This window comes from Megalobrama amblycephala, linkage group LG17 (assembly GCF_018812025.1).
Source record: "Megalobrama amblycephala isolate DHTTF-2021 linkage group LG17, ASM1881202v1, whole genome shotgun sequence".
NCBI lineage: Eukaryota > Metazoa > Chordata > Actinopteri > Cypriniformes > Xenocyprididae > Megalobrama > Megalobrama amblycephala.
In genome coordinates, this window is record NC_063060.1 from 39,517,962 (window position 1) to 39,539,029 (window position 21,068).

At 37.8% G+C, this 21,068-nt stretch overlaps 1 gene segment (V, D, J or C); it reads left to right on the plus strand.

Moving 5' to 3' along the window:
* The first annotated feature begins 5,055 nt into the window (after positions 1-5,055).
* LOC125251767 lies at positions 5,056-5,883 on the plus strand. The segment is given in 2 exon segments: positions 5,056-5,263; positions 5,434-5,883. Coding segments are annotated over 2 exon segments (360 nt in total).
* The last annotated feature ends 15,185 nt before the right edge of the window (positions 5,884-21,068 follow it).

The following is a 21,068-nucleotide window of genomic DNA, read 5'->3' on the forward strand; positions in this document are numbered from 1 at the left end:
ACAAGACCGGTTTTCCAGTCAGCTGTGTTCAGTCCGGTGATGTGGGGGGATTGTATGTTTAGTTTACATTTGCCCTTTAACAAATAATTTCTTCAGATAAATACCTTAACCAAGTTCCGGCGACTACATCACTACTGGTACATGTATGCCACAGGATGGCAGTGTTCAGACACATTCATATGGAGATATTGCTATTTTAAATCTTATATGGTCATATTACTTAATTATAAACAGCAGCAGGAAGTTGAGCGAGGAGGAAGTTCCTGTGTGTGTTTGTGACTGATCTGCAGTGACTTACAGCTCAAGCACTGAGAGCCTCAACAGAGAACTGATCTGATCTGATTCAACATGGACACATGCTTCATACTGATTCTCATTGTGGGGACAGGTGCGTTATTAATTAATTAATAAAATTCTGTACATAAACAATTACAATTTTAAAGCATTAAACAGCATTTTTTGTAAAATAGTATATTATTCTTGCAATATCATTTTGTCAACCTTTCACAAATCAAAAATCACTTTTTATTGTTCACAGGTTTGGTGACTGGAGACAACATTGAACCAGATAAAGAGAGAGAAAAAAACACTAAAGAAACAGAAACTGTCAAGATGAGCTGCTCATATAGAACAAATAATGAAGTTGTTCGGCTTTACTGGTACAGACAATATCCAAACAGAGAACCTCAGTATTTATTATACAGAGGTGCACGATCAGCGGGTGCTTATAAACACACCTCTGATGATCGGTTTCAGTCGACTACATCACGAACATCCACTGAACTCACTATTACTGATGTACGTCTGTCAGATTCAGCTCTCTATTATTGTGCTCTAAGAGTTGGAGCCCAGTGATACAAAATATGAAACACGTCGTACAAAAACCTGAAGCTCTTTTCACTTTGAACCGATCTAGTGAAAACCACAATCAAAACCACAATCTATCCAGACCCAAATGTAATAAAATATGTGCTAACACCTGTGTGAGGCTGAATTATGCCTGTTAACAATATATTTATAATTCACGTTCCATGTGGTTCCTTTTATGCACAAATACATTTTTAAAATATTTTCTTAATTTCTTAAATGTCATCATGCAGCAATAATGGGGAGCCAGTAGAGGGAGATCAGTTAAACATCATTTGTTGTTGGGTGCTGAAATCCCACTTTCTTTCAATATATGACTCTCTGTACTTTTTCTGTGTCTCTCAACAACACTCCTGTTGAGTTCATGTCTCTGCTGACTGATTGGTTGAATCTCCTTAATAACATTCTAGGGAATTGTGTTCTCTTTAGTCTCACTGCAGCAGTTTTTTGGAGGGACCTTTACAATTTCAGCATGACAAAATATCTCTCTGCACAAAGAAAAGTCACTAAAGAATGATACAATTCAAAAACTTTCATTATACAGAAAGTAAAACAAACCTTTAGAGTCAGACAGTGATAAAGATTATTTCAGCTTTTGTCTCTGAAAAGAACACTTTATAATTTAATGAATACGATGTAATTTCAGAAGTTGGCCACTGTGTGTCATAATCTGATGATGATGGAAACTGCTCACTGAAGCTCCTGCTGTAGGTGTGTAACCTCTGGTAAACTTCAGACTAATACTGCGCGCTGAACATAAACATGTTGATCTGATGGAGAAATTTACTTTCAATGGCTGCAGTACTTGGTAAGTAACTTAACTGTTAAATGTATCAAAATTGTATCCTTAGATATTGATATATGAAAACTGATTTGTTTCTTTCCTTTTATATTTCCTGACAGAGTGCAGCACACAAGATTCTGTTAATCAGCCAACAAGAGTTCAAACAGCGTCTGAACATGACGTGGTCACACTTCACTGCACTTACAGCACCAGTGACCAATACCCTTATCTTTACTGGTACCAGCAGAAAACCAATGGATTCCCAGTTTACAAGCAGTGGGTGGAGCTGATTCACACTGTTGAGAGTGTGAGAGAGTCAAACAGTTATTCAGATACTATTTTTGCCATCACTGTCTGTCTGAAGACATCATGTTTCTCTTTACCTGGATAATATTGCAACTTTGCATGGGTAAGAAATATTTAGCCAATCAGTATCAGCCTCTGTCTGTGTGTGTGTGTGTGTGTGTGTGTGTGTGTGTGTGTGTGTGTGTGTGTGTGTGTGTTTAATTGTTTGATTAATTAGTGTCCTTTTCTTTTTTACAGGAATTTCTTTTGGTGATACAGTACAACTGTATCATAATTTTGAGGGTGAAAATGTGACTCTCTCCTGTAACTACAGTCTCACTAGTGGCAGTAGTGTTACTCTCCACTGGTATCGTCAGTATCTCAGAGGAAAACCAGAATTTTTACTTCATGTTACTGAATATTCAACCACATCTGAACCTGATCTTCGTCTGTTTTCAAAAGCTTCAAAAGAGATCAAACGTGTGGATCTGATCATCTCCTCTGCTGCAGTATCAGACTCTGCTCTGTATTACTGTGCTCTGAAACACAAGAACACTGTACAAAAACATTTCCTTATCTTAATTAGTGAAAGAAGAAAGATACACAAAGACTAAGAGAACTGTGATTAATATGCATTATGTATAGAACAGGTAAATAATTTGATAAATATCTAATGAGGTGCAAAACTGATAAAAGTGAATAGATAAAAAGTGAAATCAATGTGACATTGAATAGTGTATTAAGTATTCTAATATTGTTAATTATATCAAATCCATGCAAAAGTTACGTTTCAAAGCATTATTATGTGTAACACATTGGCCCGGTTTCACAGACAAGGTTTAGATTAAGCCGGGATTATGTCTTAGTTCAATTAAGGGATTAAGTAGCTTTTATAAATGTGCCCTAGAATAAAACATTACTGGTGTGCATTTTGAGAGACATATTTTAAAGGTGCCCTAGAATTGAAAATTGAATTTACCTCGTCATGGTTAAATAATTAGAGTTCAGTACATGGAAATGACATACAGTGATTCTCAAACGCCATTGTTTCCTCCTTCTTAGGTAAATTTGATTTTTGCAAAAGACCTCTGAAGAACAGGCGAATCTCAACATAACACCGACTGTGACACAACAGTCGGGATCATTAATATGTTAGCTTTAGCCCCATTAGCCACAGCCTAGGCTACTAACAAACTCATTCAGAATCAAATGTAAACATCCAAATAAATACTATACTTACGTACATGATCTGATGCACGCGTGACGAACACTTTGTAAAGATCCATTTTGAGGGTTACATTGGCTGTGTGAACTTTGCTTATGCAATGTATTATAGAGCTGCGAGCATTTAAAGGGGACACACACAGAATCGGTGCATTTTTAATGATGCCCCAAAATAGGCAGTTAAAAAATTGAATAATAAAACATCTATGGGGTATTTTGAGCTGAAACTTCACAGACACATTCAGGGGACACCTTAGACTTATATTACATCTTGTGAAAAAGGGTTCTAGGGCACCTTTAAGATATGTCAGTACAAGTTGCTCTCAGTTAAAACAGCTCAAACATGCATTTTAGTCTAGGAGTAGCTTAGGCATTGTCTGTGAAACCAGGGGATTGTGTAGGTATATCATGCCACAGGATGGCAGCGTTCTCAGACATTCACTAGGAACTGCAGCAATGAACAACAGAATTGAACTTACAGAACATAATGTTATAATGTTCTCAGAGAGGAGGGACTCAGAGTTCACAGATCTGACATGATCTAATCGTGTCTGAAAGAGACTGTGGATGAAACGATTCAGTCTGACTCTTCTTAGAGTGAACACTTGAACAATGAATCTTCATTCACTTATTCTGCTCTGTGTCTCAGCAGGTGTGTGTTTATTTGTTTTTTTTTATAACAATGTGTTTTATTTAAAACATCTCAGTAAAAAGTTACAAGTATACTTTTACAAATATTCTCTTTTACAGCTGCTGTATTTGGAAATGTCATCAAGGCAAACAACACAGATGTTGTTTCTGAGGAGGGTTCAAGTGTTTCATTACCCTGCAGTCTTTCCCCTGGAGCTTCAGATGATCTCCTCTGGTACCGTCAGTATGGAAGATCAAAACCTGAATTTCTTGTACTCACATTTGGAAGTTCAAAAAAAGATGAGGTGTCTGGTGTAGATTCAAGATTCACTGTTAAAGTTGAAAAAAAGGAACAAATCCACATGGATCTGATCATCTCCTCTGCTGCAGTATCAGACTCTGCTCTGTATTACTGTGCTCTGAGGCCCACAGTCACAGGAAACACAAGAACACTGTACAAAAACCTGTTACAATGAGAGAAACACAGAGACAAAGATGAACACAAATAGAAAGAAACTGTAACTGACAATTAAAGTATTATGTCAGAGAGTAATAGAACCAATGAGGCTAAATCACAGGTAGCAAATCAAAAGGTTATTTTCTTTTAATTATAAGGTGTGAATTTGTTCCCTTAATTACTGATTTCGTTCACCTGTTGTTATATTAGTTAACTCATTAATTATCCCTGTTATTTTGGCCCTGTGTCTCCTCTGTTCCTTTCTGCAGTATTGTTTGTGTGAATGCCTAACGTGGTTGTTATCCAAGTTTGTCTCCTATGATCTCCTAAGTTTTCCTTTGCTCTCCATCATCGTGCTCTTCTCTACAGCCAGCAACCATTACAACAGGTTTGATTAGTTTGATTATTTGCCAAAGTGCAAACTACATCTACAGGATTTATTTTATGCAAAACAATGCATAGAAAAACAAAAATATCTGAACAAACAAACATTGACTACAACATATAATTTAATATATTTTTTTCTTTTGTTCTTGCATGCGTTCATAATTTCTTTGTATGACAACCTGACCAAATATGTCCTGACATTTTGGCATGTTTCATTGCGTTATCACAAATAAGACTTCAAGCACAACAATGCATTATGTTTACAAAATCTTTAACACATTTTTAATAATATTTAAATAAAAGGTGTGAATATCAATTGTCCTAGGCTGGACATCACTTTTGGCCACTACTGGTACTGGTAATTATCATGCCTCTCATGTTGCATGTTATATAAATTTCTTTAATAATACAAATAAAATAAATAAAATAAAAATTGCGTAGTTATCTAACACAGTTAAATGACAATCACAAACAGCAGCAGGAAGTTGAGCGAGGAGGAAGTTCCTGTGTGTGTTTGTGACTGATCTGCAGTGACTTACAGCTCAAGCACTGAGAGCCTCAACAGAGAACTGATCTGATCTGATTCAACATGGACACATGCTTCATACTGATTCTCATTGTGGGAACGGGTATGTTATTAATTAATAAAATTCTGTACATAAACAATTACAATTTTAAAGTATCAAATGGCTTTTTTTTTTTTTTTTTTTTTTTTTTTTGTAAAAAGTAAATTGTGTTTGCAATATCGTTTTGTCAACCTTGCCTTCACAAATCAAAAATCACTTTTTATTGTTGACAGGTTTGGTGACTGGAGACAACATTGAGCCAGATAAAGAGAGAGAAAAAAACACTAAAGAAACAGAAACTGTCAAGATGAGCTGCTCATATAGTACAAACAGTGAATTTGTTGTACTTTACTGGTACAGACAATATCCAAACAAAGAACCTCAGTATTTATTACGCAAAGGAGCTCGATCATGGAGTGGTTCTTATGATCACACTCCTGATCGTCGGTTTCAGTCGACTGCATCACGATCATCCACTGAACTCACTATTACTGATGTTCGTCTGTCAGATTCAGCTCTCTATTATTGTGCTCTAAGAGTTGGAGCCCAGTGATACAAAACATGAAACACGTCGTACAAAAACCTGAAGCTCTTTTCACTTTGAACCGATCTAGTGAAAACCACAATCAAAACCACAATCTATCCAGCCCCAAATATAATAAAATATGTGGTAACACCTGTGTGAGGCTGAATTAGGTCTTTGTTATAAGGCAGAAATGATAAATTTCAGAAAAGAAGCATTAATAACATGACCAGATATCATATTCCACATGTTCAAACCACTTTTTATGGCCATATAATCTGCATTCTCTGCAGAAACATCAATTTGTTAAACCGTTTTCTCTCTTTCTTAGACGTAATTCAGTTTTTATAATTTCTTAAAAGTTGAATATATTAACTTTGGTAAAACTTTATTTTAGCGTTCTTGTTACACGTTACATGTAACTTTAGCCCTCTGGCCCTCTTCTGGTCATTTTTGACTGAAAAATTTTACATTTTGAAATGTTAAAAATCATAGCTTCATCAAAATGAGATTTTGTCACATTAGCAATATGAATCACACAAAAAAATCAAGGACATCATTCGGACATGTTAAAGGGTCGTAAAAAAAAAAAAAAAAATTACCTTCTTTGCGGTCAAAAATGACCGACATAGGAAATGAATGGGAAATACAAAAAAATACGAAAACTCAGAGAATCTTTTGTTGGTAGAAACTACAAATCAGACACTGTGCAGAAAAAAGTGCACAGCAATGAAGCATATTTATCTAAAATGTAAAGAGTGCAAAATATACACAACCAACCCCACCCTACACACACACACACACACACACACACACACACATATATGAACTAGCACGACTATAAGACAGAGCAAGTTTATACAAATGTGTGAAATAAAATCAATAATTCAGCCACAAAGTAGAAAAAAATGAACTGCAAGAAAGAAGTTACACTCTAAAACATTGAGAGTACAAAACAGAAACACCCACTCAAACACACACTCATTTACACACATTCACACACACACACAACACACCATTATACACACACAGTGGAAAATGAAAGGTAAATTTCAGAAATCTAATTTGCAGGACATAAATATATTTCCTATATAAAATATATTTCAAAATCACACAAAACACAGCACAGAGAAAACAAGAGAAAACAGTGAGTGTGATTGGCTCTTTCTTCAGTTCCTCAAGTGTGAAATATAGACATGATGTTCTCAGAGAGGAGGGACTCAGAGTTCACAGATCTGACATGATCTAATCGTGTCTGAAAGAGACTGTGGATGAAAACATTCAGTCTGACTCTTCTCAGAGTGAACACTTGAACAATGAATCTTCATTCACTTATTCTACTCTGTGTCTCAGCAGGTGTGTATTTCTTTGATTCATTCTTTGACTGATTACAAAGAAGTCTTTCTATAAATCAACTCATTCCTCTTCTGTTTCAGCTGCTGTCTTTGGAAATACCATCAAACCAGACACAACAGATGTTGGTGCTGATGAGGGACAAAATGTTCAGTTGTCCTGTAGTTATTCCTCTCCTGGAGGTGCAGATAATCTCTTCTGGTACCGTCAGTATGGAAGATCAAAACCTGAATTTCTTGTTTCCACCTTCAGTACTGCAACAGATCCTGAAGTATCTAAAGTAGATTCAAGATTTTCTGTTAAAGTAACAAAAAAGGAACAAATCCACATGGATCTGATCATCTCCTCTGCTGCAGTATCAGACTCTGCTCTGTATTACTGTGCTCTGAGGCCCACAGTCACAGGAAACACAAGAACACTGTACAAAAACCTGCTACAATGAGAGAGATTGAGAGAGAGAGACAGAAAGAAAAAAATTGTGAGAAAGAACCTAGTATACAAATAATTACATAATCTAATGCAAGAATGATAAAACATGAAACAAAGCAACATTTTAAAACTGAGTCATATATATGTATTTACTTGTTACACAATGAGATGGCGCTGTTTCATTTGTGCAATACTTGCCGTTAACCATAAGAGGGCAGTAGTTACTCAATATTTACCTTTGACAATAGCAGGTGTTCATTTCAATTGTTTACATTTTAAATCAGATTTTACATTAAATATTCTTAAACTGCACTGGAAAACTTACTAACTTTTATAATCTGTTAATCTGGCTGAGGAATTCTTTTAACTGTTAAATATACTGTTTTAATAAAAATGAACTTTTGAAGTATACTTATTTTTTTGTGAGGGCATGTAGATATGAATTGGATTTTACAGTTCAAGTTTGCGAATTTAGTTTTTAATCTGACCTCTAGCTATGTTATCTTAAAGTCCACAACAACATACAGAACAATTGGGCTAGCAACAAGACAAGCACAACAATATAACAATATAATATTAATATTAATGCTGAAGTCATCTGAGGTCATTTGCAAGATGATTTATAATACCAGAAAGGAAACAGGGTCTGAGATGCAAGTTGTGTTTGTCTGGAACGAGAGAGCAAGAGTTGTGATACGAGAGACATGAAAGTAGATCCGGTTTGAGTTACTCAGATAAGAGGACTGATATATAATGTTGCTATGGATGTTGGCAAATATCAGGAAATATCAGACTGCTGCTGAATGCCATGATTGACCAATCAGAATCAAGCATTCTAAAGTGTAATAAGATACTGTGTTTTTCAGTGAATAAAAAGTGATATAAGCTAGTGAAATACATGGATACATACATCCTAAGATTCATTATTATACATAAAAGCAAAATGAAGTGATACAGCACTATATATTACATAAACTACAGTCTTCAGTGGCACTTACTGTAGCACAGGCTCCTCCCAGCAGTCAGACCAAATGACTTGAATTTACTGCTGCTTTAACAGATACAGAAAGAGGAAGGAGATCACAACATCTCTGCATATATCCTTGGGGATTTCAATTGTATATTATGGCACTCTGGAAAAGTGTCATTGTGATCATATTTTTATATATCTGGGGTGAGTAGCGCTATCAAATAATGATTCTTTTGTCTATGTGTATATTCCTTGTGACCAATGTGTGAAATGTTTATTGATATTGTTTCAATTCTATTTCAGGATGTAAATCTCAAGACAAAGTTGATCAGCACACAAAGATTCAGTCTGCTTTTGAAGGTGATGATGTAACAATCAACTGTACATATCAGACGTCTTACCCAAACCCGACTCTCTTACCAGCAGAAAGTTAATGGGATCCCCAAGTACATGTTGAATAGATTCTCTAACACTGGAGAAAATGAGGAGGAATTTGAGGAGAGATTTCAAGCAAATCTCAGCAAAACTTCAGTTCCTCTGACAATCAAGAACCTGTGTGTGTCTGACTCTGCTGTGTACTACTGTGCTCTGAAGCCCACTGTGACTCAAACACACTTAACACTCACACAAAAACTCTCACAGTGCAACAGCATCAGTTACATCATTATACAATTTCAATTTGTAATATAGCTGCAAGCAGCAATGACGGGCCCAAGCCCCGGCACCACCACCACCCCGGTAGCTTCAGGGCAACTGTGCATGATGGGCAATATGAATTTAAAGCGAGTAAATGTAAAAAGACTTTGTAAAAGTAATTTGAATACACCACAATTGCTGCAGCCGGCTGGTGCCACTATGACCGTGAACCACAACAGCCACATCCATGAGATCATTTAAATTTAGAAAAACTGCATGTGACATGATGTCATAGGTCAGCTTCAAGTAAATGTAAATTTATCATTTTGCATCTCAAAATTTTGTACTTCTAGAAGTATTTATGTTAAGGTTATTTTATATTTTATTAACCTAATAAATGAACTAATCATATACAACTATTTTGTCAAGGGACTATAAATGAACTGGTTATGCATTTATTTTGTTATTCAAACTGATATTAAAAGGCCTAAGATATTTCTTATCCTGTAATATAGGCAACTGCAGACCGCAATGAAAGGGTTAAACTCTAAACTAGCAATAATGTACCAAATACCAGATGTATTTATCTTAAATTATGTTTTACATTTTTATTAACCTAAATTTAAACTAATTATATAAAAAAAACTATGTTTTAAGTGCACTATTAATGAACTGGTTCTATGCCTTTTTTTTTTGTTCTCCATTCAAACAGAGAACAACACTAAGAGATTTCTTATCAAGTCAAGTCAAGTCAAGTCACCTTCATTTATATAGCGCTTTTTACAATGCAGATTGTGTCAAAGCAGCTTTACATTGATAATTGGTATATAATTTTTCCTTTTAAAGAATAGTGTCAATGCAGGCAGATCAAAAGCACTGTTGAATAAATGTCAAGGATACTATTGAATATCAAATGTCAAGTCAAATTAAATTAAATTAGGGCTGCACGATTAATCGTATTTTATCACCATAACGATATCTGCTTCTCTCCATTGATTTTAAATAATCGTCACGATATTGGCCCGCTCTATGAAAATGAACATAATTTGGAAATATTGGAAGTAATATTAGGAATTTCGCTGTTTTATCTTTTGAAGTTCCTAAAGGTTTTACCAGTTTTCATAATGTTGATCAGCTAGAAATGATTTTTCTTTGCTTTACGAATTTGCCGGGCAATTTGAATCTGGTTTGTCTTATTGCAAACGAATTGTGTTGCTTTAAAATCTAATGTGAATACATATTACAAAGCGCTCACCAAAACCATGTTTTGTATTGATTTACCATCTAACGAAGTTATCATAGTTGGTTAAATTTAAGTCTTTGTGCCACCTACAGGCCTTTTGGGTGAAGTGTAGGTTGGTAAAGAACTTGCAAAATAGCCATAGTTACATTACTCTTTTGATAGAATAAACATGATTAATAATCGTGATCTTATCCTGTAATACAGGCAGAATTGAAATGAAAGGGTTAAACTCTAAATTATCAAGAGTGTAAAATAGACTCAAACAAACACACAGGGATCAGTTGTAAATGTTTTACCAGGCAGTTAAGCCAGAAACTTTTTACATTTTGTCAGAAAATAACTCAGGATCCTGCAGTTTATTTAGAAACAGAGAAATATTTAAGCAAAATGGTCAGAGTCGTGGGTAGAAGATGGTGAATGGCAGGCCTTGGAAGCGAGGAGAATGCAATGGGCTGAGTGTCGTCTGCTGACAGATAGTCCAATGAGAAACAAACAGCACAGGGAACTGGAACAAAACAAAACAGGAAAAACAGCAGGCATGAGCACCAATGATCTGACAAAAGGCAAGAGCAAACACACCACATAAAGGCAGAACTGATGAGCTTCAGGTGTGCTGAGCAAGACAAGCAAAATGAACACACAGACCATGACACATTTTAAACAAAAAACAAAAATTAAATCTAAACTGTGACAGAAAGTTGTTTTTGATAATGTCTAAACATATATCCAAATGCAATCCCTGATAAAAGGATTATGTCTGAACAATTTTTATCAGTTTCAACATTATGTTTTCAGCAAAAGGAATTTTCTCAACCTTGCTAAAAAATACCTATGCTGTCATCTAGTGGTTACACTAAATATTAAATATGTTAATTAAATATTAAATATTTTAACTTGCACATACTGCTTTAATTGAAAAAGTAAAATAAAATGTTTATTTCTAATATTTGTATTATTTTATATAGAAATAAATGGTGTGTAATATATTGTTTAGAAGATATGAGACTCTTCCTGTTACCCTTTTCGTCATTATTTTAATCCCTCAACATGGCAACACCGTTTGAGATATCTAATATCCCTTCACAATTTAGCATCCTCAATGTTTTCACTTCATGCTGACTGAGTTTGCATGCGATCGGATGAATTCCCTTAGGAGAAGTATATAAAATTTCAGAGAATGCATTTTTCGAACAACTCATAATAGCCAACTTCCTGTTGGGCTGGCGTATGACTTAGGCCATGTGTCCACCAGAGCGTTTTTAGCCAGCTGAAAACGCTAGGCGCTCTGCTTAAAACGCCCGTCTGTGAGCGCTTGAGAGCGCTTCTGCAGTGCAGCATTTTTTTTATGTTGAGACGCTTTGTTGCTATGATACGGAATATCTGCGGCACTGTTACTTATAACTGATTTTGCAGGTAATTTGTTTCAGACTTAAAATGTTGACACAATGTGAAATTACTGTGCTATGTATTTTCGGAGAGCAGCAATATTAATTTCTCATCCATTTTGTTCCGTTCTCTGTTTGTTGATGTTGTTGTACAGCAAGAATGTTGTGACGGTTGGCCGGTGTAGTATTTGTCCCGCCTCTCCTCCACTCTGATTGGACGGCTGGCTAAAAAGTGACAGTGATGAGCGCAGCGTTTTACTCAAAGTTGAACGTTCTTCAACTCGAGGCGACCAGTAAAAAACGCCGAGCTCTCAGCGCTTGAGCGTGAAAAAGATGCTCAGCGCCTCGTTACGCTCCTGGCATTTAAAAAATGCGGCACTCCCATTGAAAACAATTGAAAAAACGCTCTGGTGGACACACGGCCTTAGAGTATGCACTGAGATCCATAACTGTATGAAGTTTGGGTACTGTAAGTGAAAAGGGGTGCTCTACAAATACAACCATATAAAAGGGTGCACCACAGAGCCCCCCCCCCCCATGACAACTTGTGCCCGACCCTGATGGCCGATGATTCCAATGTGTGTGCAAAGTTTCACGAGTTTTTGAGCATGTTAAGGGCTCCAAAAGTTCCTGAAAGTCTGAAAAAAATGTATCCAGTTAAACACCTTTGGCCTTAATATTGACAAAAACATACCAAAAATATGCTCAGGTCCTAATAATGACAATTTCACACAGAATGGCTATAACAAAGCTGTTTTAAAGGTCACCGAAATCTGTTAACCCCTATAGTTCACACAGAATAGCTGTAATGTCCTCCAAATTCACTCTGGTCTAATGTGATGTTTCATACAGTAGAAAACCATCCAAACCATTTCAGATGACTCAATGCATCTTTCCTTCCTTCGGAACGAGTGAAGGACACGCACTGAATGAAAATGACACAGCAGAAATAACAGCAGAAATGCAGCCGTTACCCCGGTAACCCCATAAACAAAGCAGTTGCTAATCTGTTTCTGAACAATATTTGAATGTTTTAAACAGCCATTCAGATTTTTATATTTGCAATGGTGTTCATCTCAGCACTAAATACTTAGAAACATAATAGGCTATTTATTTTCAAATTTAAACATTTTAACATTTTAATCTGGACTACAGCATGCCCTAGATACTGACTGAAAATGATTATTTATGTGTGACCTTGTGTGACCTCTTCATACAGGCCTCTGTTAAACTTGTTTGGGGTCACACTATGCAAGAAAACTCCTGCTGTCAAAAATTGTGTGTTTTGTGCAATCAAAATGGTGATTGCATGTTCAAATGAATAATTATCCCATGCTTTATAGGTCTGTTACGCCCTTAGTAGGGAGCAACGAAGGAGGATAAAACATTTACGGCAGTTACAATATTCTTTATTCTTGGCTTTACATAGCAAAGACTGTCTCAAGTTCTCGCAATACGCCGCAACGCCGATCAACATCTCGGTCCTGGCCAGGGTTCCAGGTGACAGAATGGAACGCTCTCTGAGGACGCCAAACAGGAAGCTTTTAATGACAGGCACACCTGTGCACTGGTGCACCCAATCCACCTGATTGCCTCAGCTCCGCAGCACACCTGTAAGAGGAGCAAAACACACCCAGACACGGCAAAAATGACAAGTATACAGCCGTGACACTCCCCCCCTTAAGAAAAGGAAACAATTAAGTTTCCGCCAACAATAAACATTCATAACCGCACCAACACACTTTAGTAGGCCTATACTCACAATATCAACAACATTCCCCCACATGAATAGAATAATAAATAGAAAACAAACCTGTTAACTCTTCAAGGCACAGCTTACAGTAGGTTTTACAATGGTGCCCTAGACAGTGCATCGGCCACTATATTTTCTGAGCCCTTCAAATGCCTAACATCCAAATGAAAGGGCTGAAGAAACAAGCACCAACGCATCAGCCGTTGATTTGGATTTTTAAGAGAATGTAAAAATGTAAGCGGGTTATGGTCACTATAAACTATTACCGCTGAACTGTTCCCACCAACATACACTTCGAAATGTTGGAGTGCTAAAATTAACGCAAGTGCCTCCTTTTCAATTGTGGAGTAGTTCATTTGATGCCTATTGAACTTTCGCAAGAAAAAACAAACCGGCCGCTCAATACCTGCATCATCCTCTTGAATTAACACTGCCCCTGCTCCCTCTTTACTGGCATCTACCTGAATCTTAAAAGTTTTCTCCAACTGAGGTGCCATAAGGACAGGTGTCACAGTTAACAACGATTTCACTGCCTCAAAGGCATTCTGACAAGACTCAGACCAAACAAACAAAGCTTTAGCTTTCAAAAGGTCCGTCAAAGGGGCAACGACCGTCGAAAAGTTCCTACAGAAACAGCGGTAGAAACCCACCAGGCAGAGAAAACGCATTAACTCCTTTTTAGTGACTGGAACAGGATATTCATCTATGGCTCTCACCTTCTCCCTCACTGGACACACCTGTCCTTGCCCCACTACCTTACCCAGATACGTGACTGTAGCTCCTGCAAACACGCACTTAGCGAGATTTAACGTAAGATTTGCTTGAGAGAGACGGACTAAAAGTAAACGTAAACGTTTAAGATGTTCTGACCATGTATCACTCACCACGATCGTATCATCCAGATAAACCGTCACGCCCTTTAGTCCCGCAATAACTCTATTCATCATTCTTTGAAATGTCGCCGGTGCGTTTCGAAGACCGAAGCTCATAACCCGGTAAGAAAATAATCCGTTAGGTGTTATAAATGATGAAACCTCACGCGCACGCTCTGTCAGCGGAATCTGCCAATACCCTTTCAGTAAATCTAATTTGGTCACAAATTTTGCTGCACCGACCTGATCAACACAGTCCTCCATTCTCGGCAGAGGAAAAGAGTCTGGCCTTGTAACAGAATTCAGTTTCCTATAATCTGTGCAAAAACGGAACGTACCATCCGATTTCTTTACCAACAAACACGGCGAGGACCAGCTGGAAAATGAAGGCTCGGCTAATCCGTTATCCAACAAATACTGAACTTCCTTTTCTAAAAACTCTCGTTTATTCAGTGGAACCCTGTAAAAACGCTGACGGACAGGAGCAGCCTCGCCCACCTCAATATCATGCTCTACCTGTGTCGTTTGGGTTGGAACATCCGAAAACAGCTCCAGGAACTCAGAAAGCAAACTAATCAATTCCTGACTTTGCGTCACGTCTAAATGTTTAAGATTAGAAGACAAACTTTTCAACGTTTCAGAATTCTTCAAACGCCCCAGTAATACGCAGTCATCAGGAGATTCTAATTCGTCCACAGACATACTCATGTCCTGTGAAATACCTGACCGAGGGGAGCTATCCACTAGCACCACAGGCGCCACTAGCACGGAGACCGGTCGGTTTCGCTGATAATATGGCTTAAGGAGATTTACATGACAGACTTGGGATTTCTTTCTTCGGTCTGGCGTCAGAATCGTGTAATTATCCATGGCTCCGCAATGTATTATCTCATACGGCCCAGTATATTTGGCTTGAAACGGGGAATCTACTACAGGCAGAAGCGCAATGACCTGATCTCCAACACTAAACTTCCTATGTTCAGTGTTACGGTCAAATAACTTTTTCATTTTCCCCTGAGTTTTATTTAAACATTTCCCAGCTAACTCCCCAGCTAATGAAAGCCGACGACGAAAACCCAGCACGTACTCTGAAATTTTTTTTGGTGGTTCTGAATCAACCCATTGATTACGCAAGACAGCTAATAACCCCCGGACTTTGTGTGCAAAGACCAGCTCGTTTGGGCTAAACCCAATGCTCTGATGCGTAACCTCCCTGGCTGCTAACATCAGCCACGGAAGACCCTCTTCCCAGTCCCGCTGCATTTCCAGACAGTAAGCTCTCAATAGTGATTTTAACGTAGAATGAAAACGTTCGAGTGCCCCTTGACTCTGGGCGTGATACGCTGTTGACAAATTATGTCTAACACCCAGCTCGAAAAGCACCTCCGCAAACAATTTCGAAGTAAAATTACTTCCTTGGTCCGATTGAATGATTTTCGGTAACCCAAAAATAGACACAAACTGAGTAAGCGCTTTCACAATAGATTTTGTATTAATCGAGCGCAATGGGTACGCAGCTGGATAACGCGTAACTTGACACATCACGGTCAACAGGTACTCACTTCCAGCCTTCGAACGAGGAAGAGGACCGACGCAATCAATAATGAGATGTTCAAATGGTTGACATACAGCCAGAATTGGACGCAAAGGAGCTGGTTTTAATGACTGGTTCGGTTTGCCGGCAAGCTGGCACGTATGACAGGTCTTAATAAAACTTGCAACGTCTTTTTTAATACGAGGCCAGTAGAAGTAACGAAGAATTCTGTCATATGTCTTCTGAACACCGGCATGACCGACCAGCTGATCATGAACCATCTTTTACACTAACAAACGAAACTTTACTGGTATCACGACCTGAATGACAGAATCTCCCATACCATCCACACCATGCGGGGACCACTTTCTCAGTAACACATTCTGTTCGATAAAATAGCCTTGCGCTCTGTCACGAATTTCAGTGCTATCAATAACCTGTTCAAATTGTGGTTTTAATGTTTCATCATTCTGCTGTTCAGTAGACAACTCTTCCCGAGAAACCACTATGGGATAATCACTCAAAATGAAACACGATTCAGGGTCACTGATTTTCTCTTCAGCCCTAGGTTGAGCACCAGAACGAGTCACTGCACACGCGACGAACACTTTCGGATACTGTCGCGCACTGTCATCCAGACCATCAGTACAGGACGGTGCATCAGTCACAACCAGAGAGGGCGATTCATTAACCCAAACATGTCCGCTGGCCAAGTTATTTCCAAGGATCAGTGAAACACCATCAACAGGTAGAATAGGGCGTATACCAAGATCCACCACTCCATGCACTAATTCACAGGTCAAATCAACTTTATGCAGGGGTACGGATAATGTATTAAGCCCAATGCCACGAATCAAAAGCGAGCTACCAGTGTGCGATTCAGTTGAGAAGGGCAACACCGACTCCAAAATAAACGACTCCGATGACCCCGTGTCCCGGAGTATTTTCACTGCCACTTTCTCAACACTACCTGGAAGCGACACAAAACCATTAGAAATGAATGGTTCAAATAATTGCTGATGATCCTTTACATCCTTGGGTGCTAACACCGATATTCCTTTCAAAGTACCCTCCTGATTCAATACAGGAACAGAAGTAGCCAGGACAGCAGGTTTCGCGGAATGAGCGTGTCTAACAAATTTTGATTTAAGCACTGGACAATTTGACTTCCAATGTCCTTTACCCAAACAGTAGTTACAGTTATCATAGTCACTTGTTTTTTTTTTTCACAAAACGCCTGGCTGGACCCATAGGGACAATGGAAGAATTCCCCCGTGTATGAACCTGACGATCACTGAATTTATCAGCACGGGGCTTATGAATAAGCTCCCAGTCATCCACCAGCAGTGCAGCTTCTGAAGCAGTTTTAACCTGACGCTCCGCAACATAAGTGGCTATCATCTCGGGAAGTGTATTTTTGTATTGTTCAAATAAAACTAACTCTCTCAGCTTATCCATTGTTGTACTATCTGCCGCTACACACCAACGATCAAACTGCACAGTCAAATTTCTCACGAACTCAACATTTGTTTCATTCACCTTTCGTTGTAACGTACGGAACCTTTGCCGATAGCACTCTGGAACACGCTCATTAATTTTTAACACCGCCGCTTTAATGGCTTCATAATTCTGGCTGTCAGCATCAGATAGCGTAGAATAGGGTTGTTGCGCTTTCCCGGTTAAAACGCACTGAAGCAGCATAGCGCGTTCAACATCACTCCAGTCATACGCTACTGCGACTCGCTCAAATAGGAACCGCAAAAAAAAAAATCTCCACCTCAGCTTCATTAAACGGCGGTACCAATCGTAAATTACGAACCACACTCAGTTTCGCTGAATCAACATTAACACCTGCGTCCACCGGCTTACCTTCTTCATGCAACTCTAATCGACGCCTTTCAATCTCTAAACGCTGTTGCTCTAATTCTTGCCGGCTTTTCTCCAACTCCAACTCCATTTGGACCTTCTCACATTCCAAGCGACGTTTCTCACACTCAGTATCACGTTGTATGAGCAACAACTCTTTCTGTTGCTCAAATGAAAGAGAACTTAAAGCAGACAACGGAAGGGTAGTTGAAATAGGCTTACTTACAGCAGGCAACGCAGCTGAATCAGGCAATTTAGATCCTCTCAAGATTTTAAGATCACCCAGCGCAGTTTCAAGGACTATCTTAATTCCATCTTTTGACCTTCTTTGATTATACGTCAACTCGATTTTATAATGCGCAGCTAATTCTAACAATTGCTCTTTGGTCATTTCCTTTAACAATTCTTCAGACGGAGACTGAAAAAAATGTTTCAATAACATCGGTCGCCATAATTACCACTAATCACGCTTACAAAACACGCTTAACAAATATTACACCCTCAACAAAATAAAGAAAAAATTCTTTTTTCTTTTCTTTTCTTTTTTTTTTTTTTAAATGACAATCAAGGTTTATTTAAAGAAACTAAACCATCCATTTAAACTAAACAAACCCTAGTCTTCAGTTGGCCCAAGACCGGGTACTTATGCACTAAATCCCGCAAGTTTGGAAAGATGACCAATTACCAAGTCACCCTCCAAACCTCGGCTGTGCCCCCGAGACAACTGCTCTAAGCCCCAAGCCAACCAAAAATAACAAACTAAAATAAAAAAAAACTACGTGCACAAAGACACGTACTAAACCTACCCGGAAGGTTTGTTCTTTAAATAACCTACACCCAACATCTCATGTTATAGAGCCTAACTAATTAATGGAGCGTTCCAACTTTTCAATTCAAAAATCAGCGGATAACATACAAATATATTCAATTCAAATATCCTACCTTTTACCCTCCTTCAAAATTTTTTTCCAAAATCGTTCGCACGAATCCAAACACAAATTTAGTTCGACGAGCCCCCAATTGTTACGCCCTTAGTAGGGAGCAACAATGAAGGAGGATAAAACATTTACGGCAGTTACAATATTCTTTATTCTTGGCTTTACATAGTTCTCGCAATACGCCGCAACGCCGATCAACATCTCGGTCCTGGCCAGGGTTCCAGGTGACAGAATGGAACGCTCTCTGAGGACGCCAAACAGGAAGCTTTTAATGACAGGCACACCTGTGCACCGGTGCACCCAATCCACCTGATTGCCTCAGCTCCGCAGCACACCTGTAAGAGGAGCAAAACACACCCAGACACGGCAAAAATGACAAGTATACAGCCGTGACAAGGTCACTGACCAATAAAATAATTTATTAGATGAATTTTAATATCTTTGTGACTGTGTACGAATGTTTCATGCAAAAAGAATTGATAAAACCAAACTCCATGATAATTATGTAGCCAACACAAACTGATATTCAAGCTCTGCAACCAGTGGTGTATAAAGTACTCGAAAACCATACTTGAGTAAAAGTATAGATATCTTACCAGAAAATGACTTTTGTAGAAGTTAAAGTTGTATTTCAAATACAAGTTGTATTTCAAATACAATAATGTATGCGTAACTATCAAATATATAATGTAAATGACATAAAAAAAACAAATGCTAAATAAATATTTTTTAAATATAAATAATTTTTAATGAATGTAGTTGTCCCCTGGTGTTGTGTCACTGGTGTTACCTTTAACAAAAATCTCTTATTTTGAAAGAAAAAATCACACTGATGACGTCACTTGACTTCCTTCTTCCTATTTCCTGAAGATCAATGAAGAAAGTCCAATGGAAAGTCCACTATCTCTTTTCAGTTATCAGATATTTTAATTATAAAATCATATTTTCATATGAAGCTTTTAGTTGAAGTCACTGGTGTTGTCACGATCACCATCTGTTCCTGTCATGTTCCTGTCACATCCCGGACTACATTTCCCACGATCCTCCATTGCTCATCACCTGCACTCACTTCACAATCACTCCACACTAATCACCACACCCAGCTGCAGCTCATTATCAGGACTATAAAGGACTTTCACTCACACCACCTCACCGCGAAGTCTTGATTCACCCTGTGACAATTCCGAGCGTTATTTCCCTGTCTGCCTGTCTGTTACCGTTCCTGTCTGTTCCTGTGTATATGACCCGTTGCTGCCTGTCCTGACCCTTGCCTGTTATACTGTTCTGTGAGTGATATCCGCCTGTCCTGACCTCTGCCTGTACCTGGATTACGATTCTGCCTGTCCCTTGCTGTTCTCGTCTGCTCCTGTTTGACCCTGCCTGTACGACCACTCTCATTTGAATAAAAGCTGCAAATGGATCTTACCATGAGTCCCGCTTCGTTACAGGTGTGACCTACTTTATTGCTAGGGAATTTTAAAAAACTAGAATGCAAATGGATTAAATTACTTGATTTAGTGAATATATCATGATTGACAACATGTGGGTTGATACCTTGCAGCAGCCATTTTGTAAAATGCATTTTTCATGAAAAATGTCACTGGTGTTACGGTCACTGGTGTTACCTCTTTATGAAAATATCACTGGTGTCACCGTCACTGGTGTTACCCGTTTATAGATAAACTTTATTTAAAGCTATTCATTTAGTTATTTTGCATAAAAAAAGCACTAAGATTACATGATTCTAACTTTTCTTTCTCATTGTTAATCCTCCTTTGGTCAGATATGGCTAAATTAAGGGGATTTGGCTAAATTCAGTGCAGCGACTTTACAGACAGTTTTAAAATGTTGTTTATAATCTTTTACTGACTGCTTTGACTAAGTGTCAATGACAGTCTTTTATTGTACACCAAATGTAAAAATTTAGTCCAAACTACTTAATTATAGTTGAAAAATTAAGGATCTTTGGTCTTATGTATATGTCACTGGTGATTCATTGTGTCACTGGTGTTACTGTTTTTTGTCTAGAAAAAGGAAAACAAACGCACTACCGTCTGAGGTGCCAGTCAAAAGAGATGAGTTCAAATATATATAAAAAACTGTTTTTTGTCTGTCACATTAAATAAAATATCATATGTGACATGATAATAATTTTATATTCATTGAATTCTGCTACACTCAAGAATTAAGATGTAAAGGATTGTATCATTACTTGTTTATTATTGTTTTTCAAATATTTTTATTGTTATAGCAAATACATGGTTGCGCAATTGAATTAACATCATTCAATCACACTTTTAACAAACCTGATTAAAATAAATAACACACAATTCTCCTTATTTTTTGCATTATCATTATTATTCTGT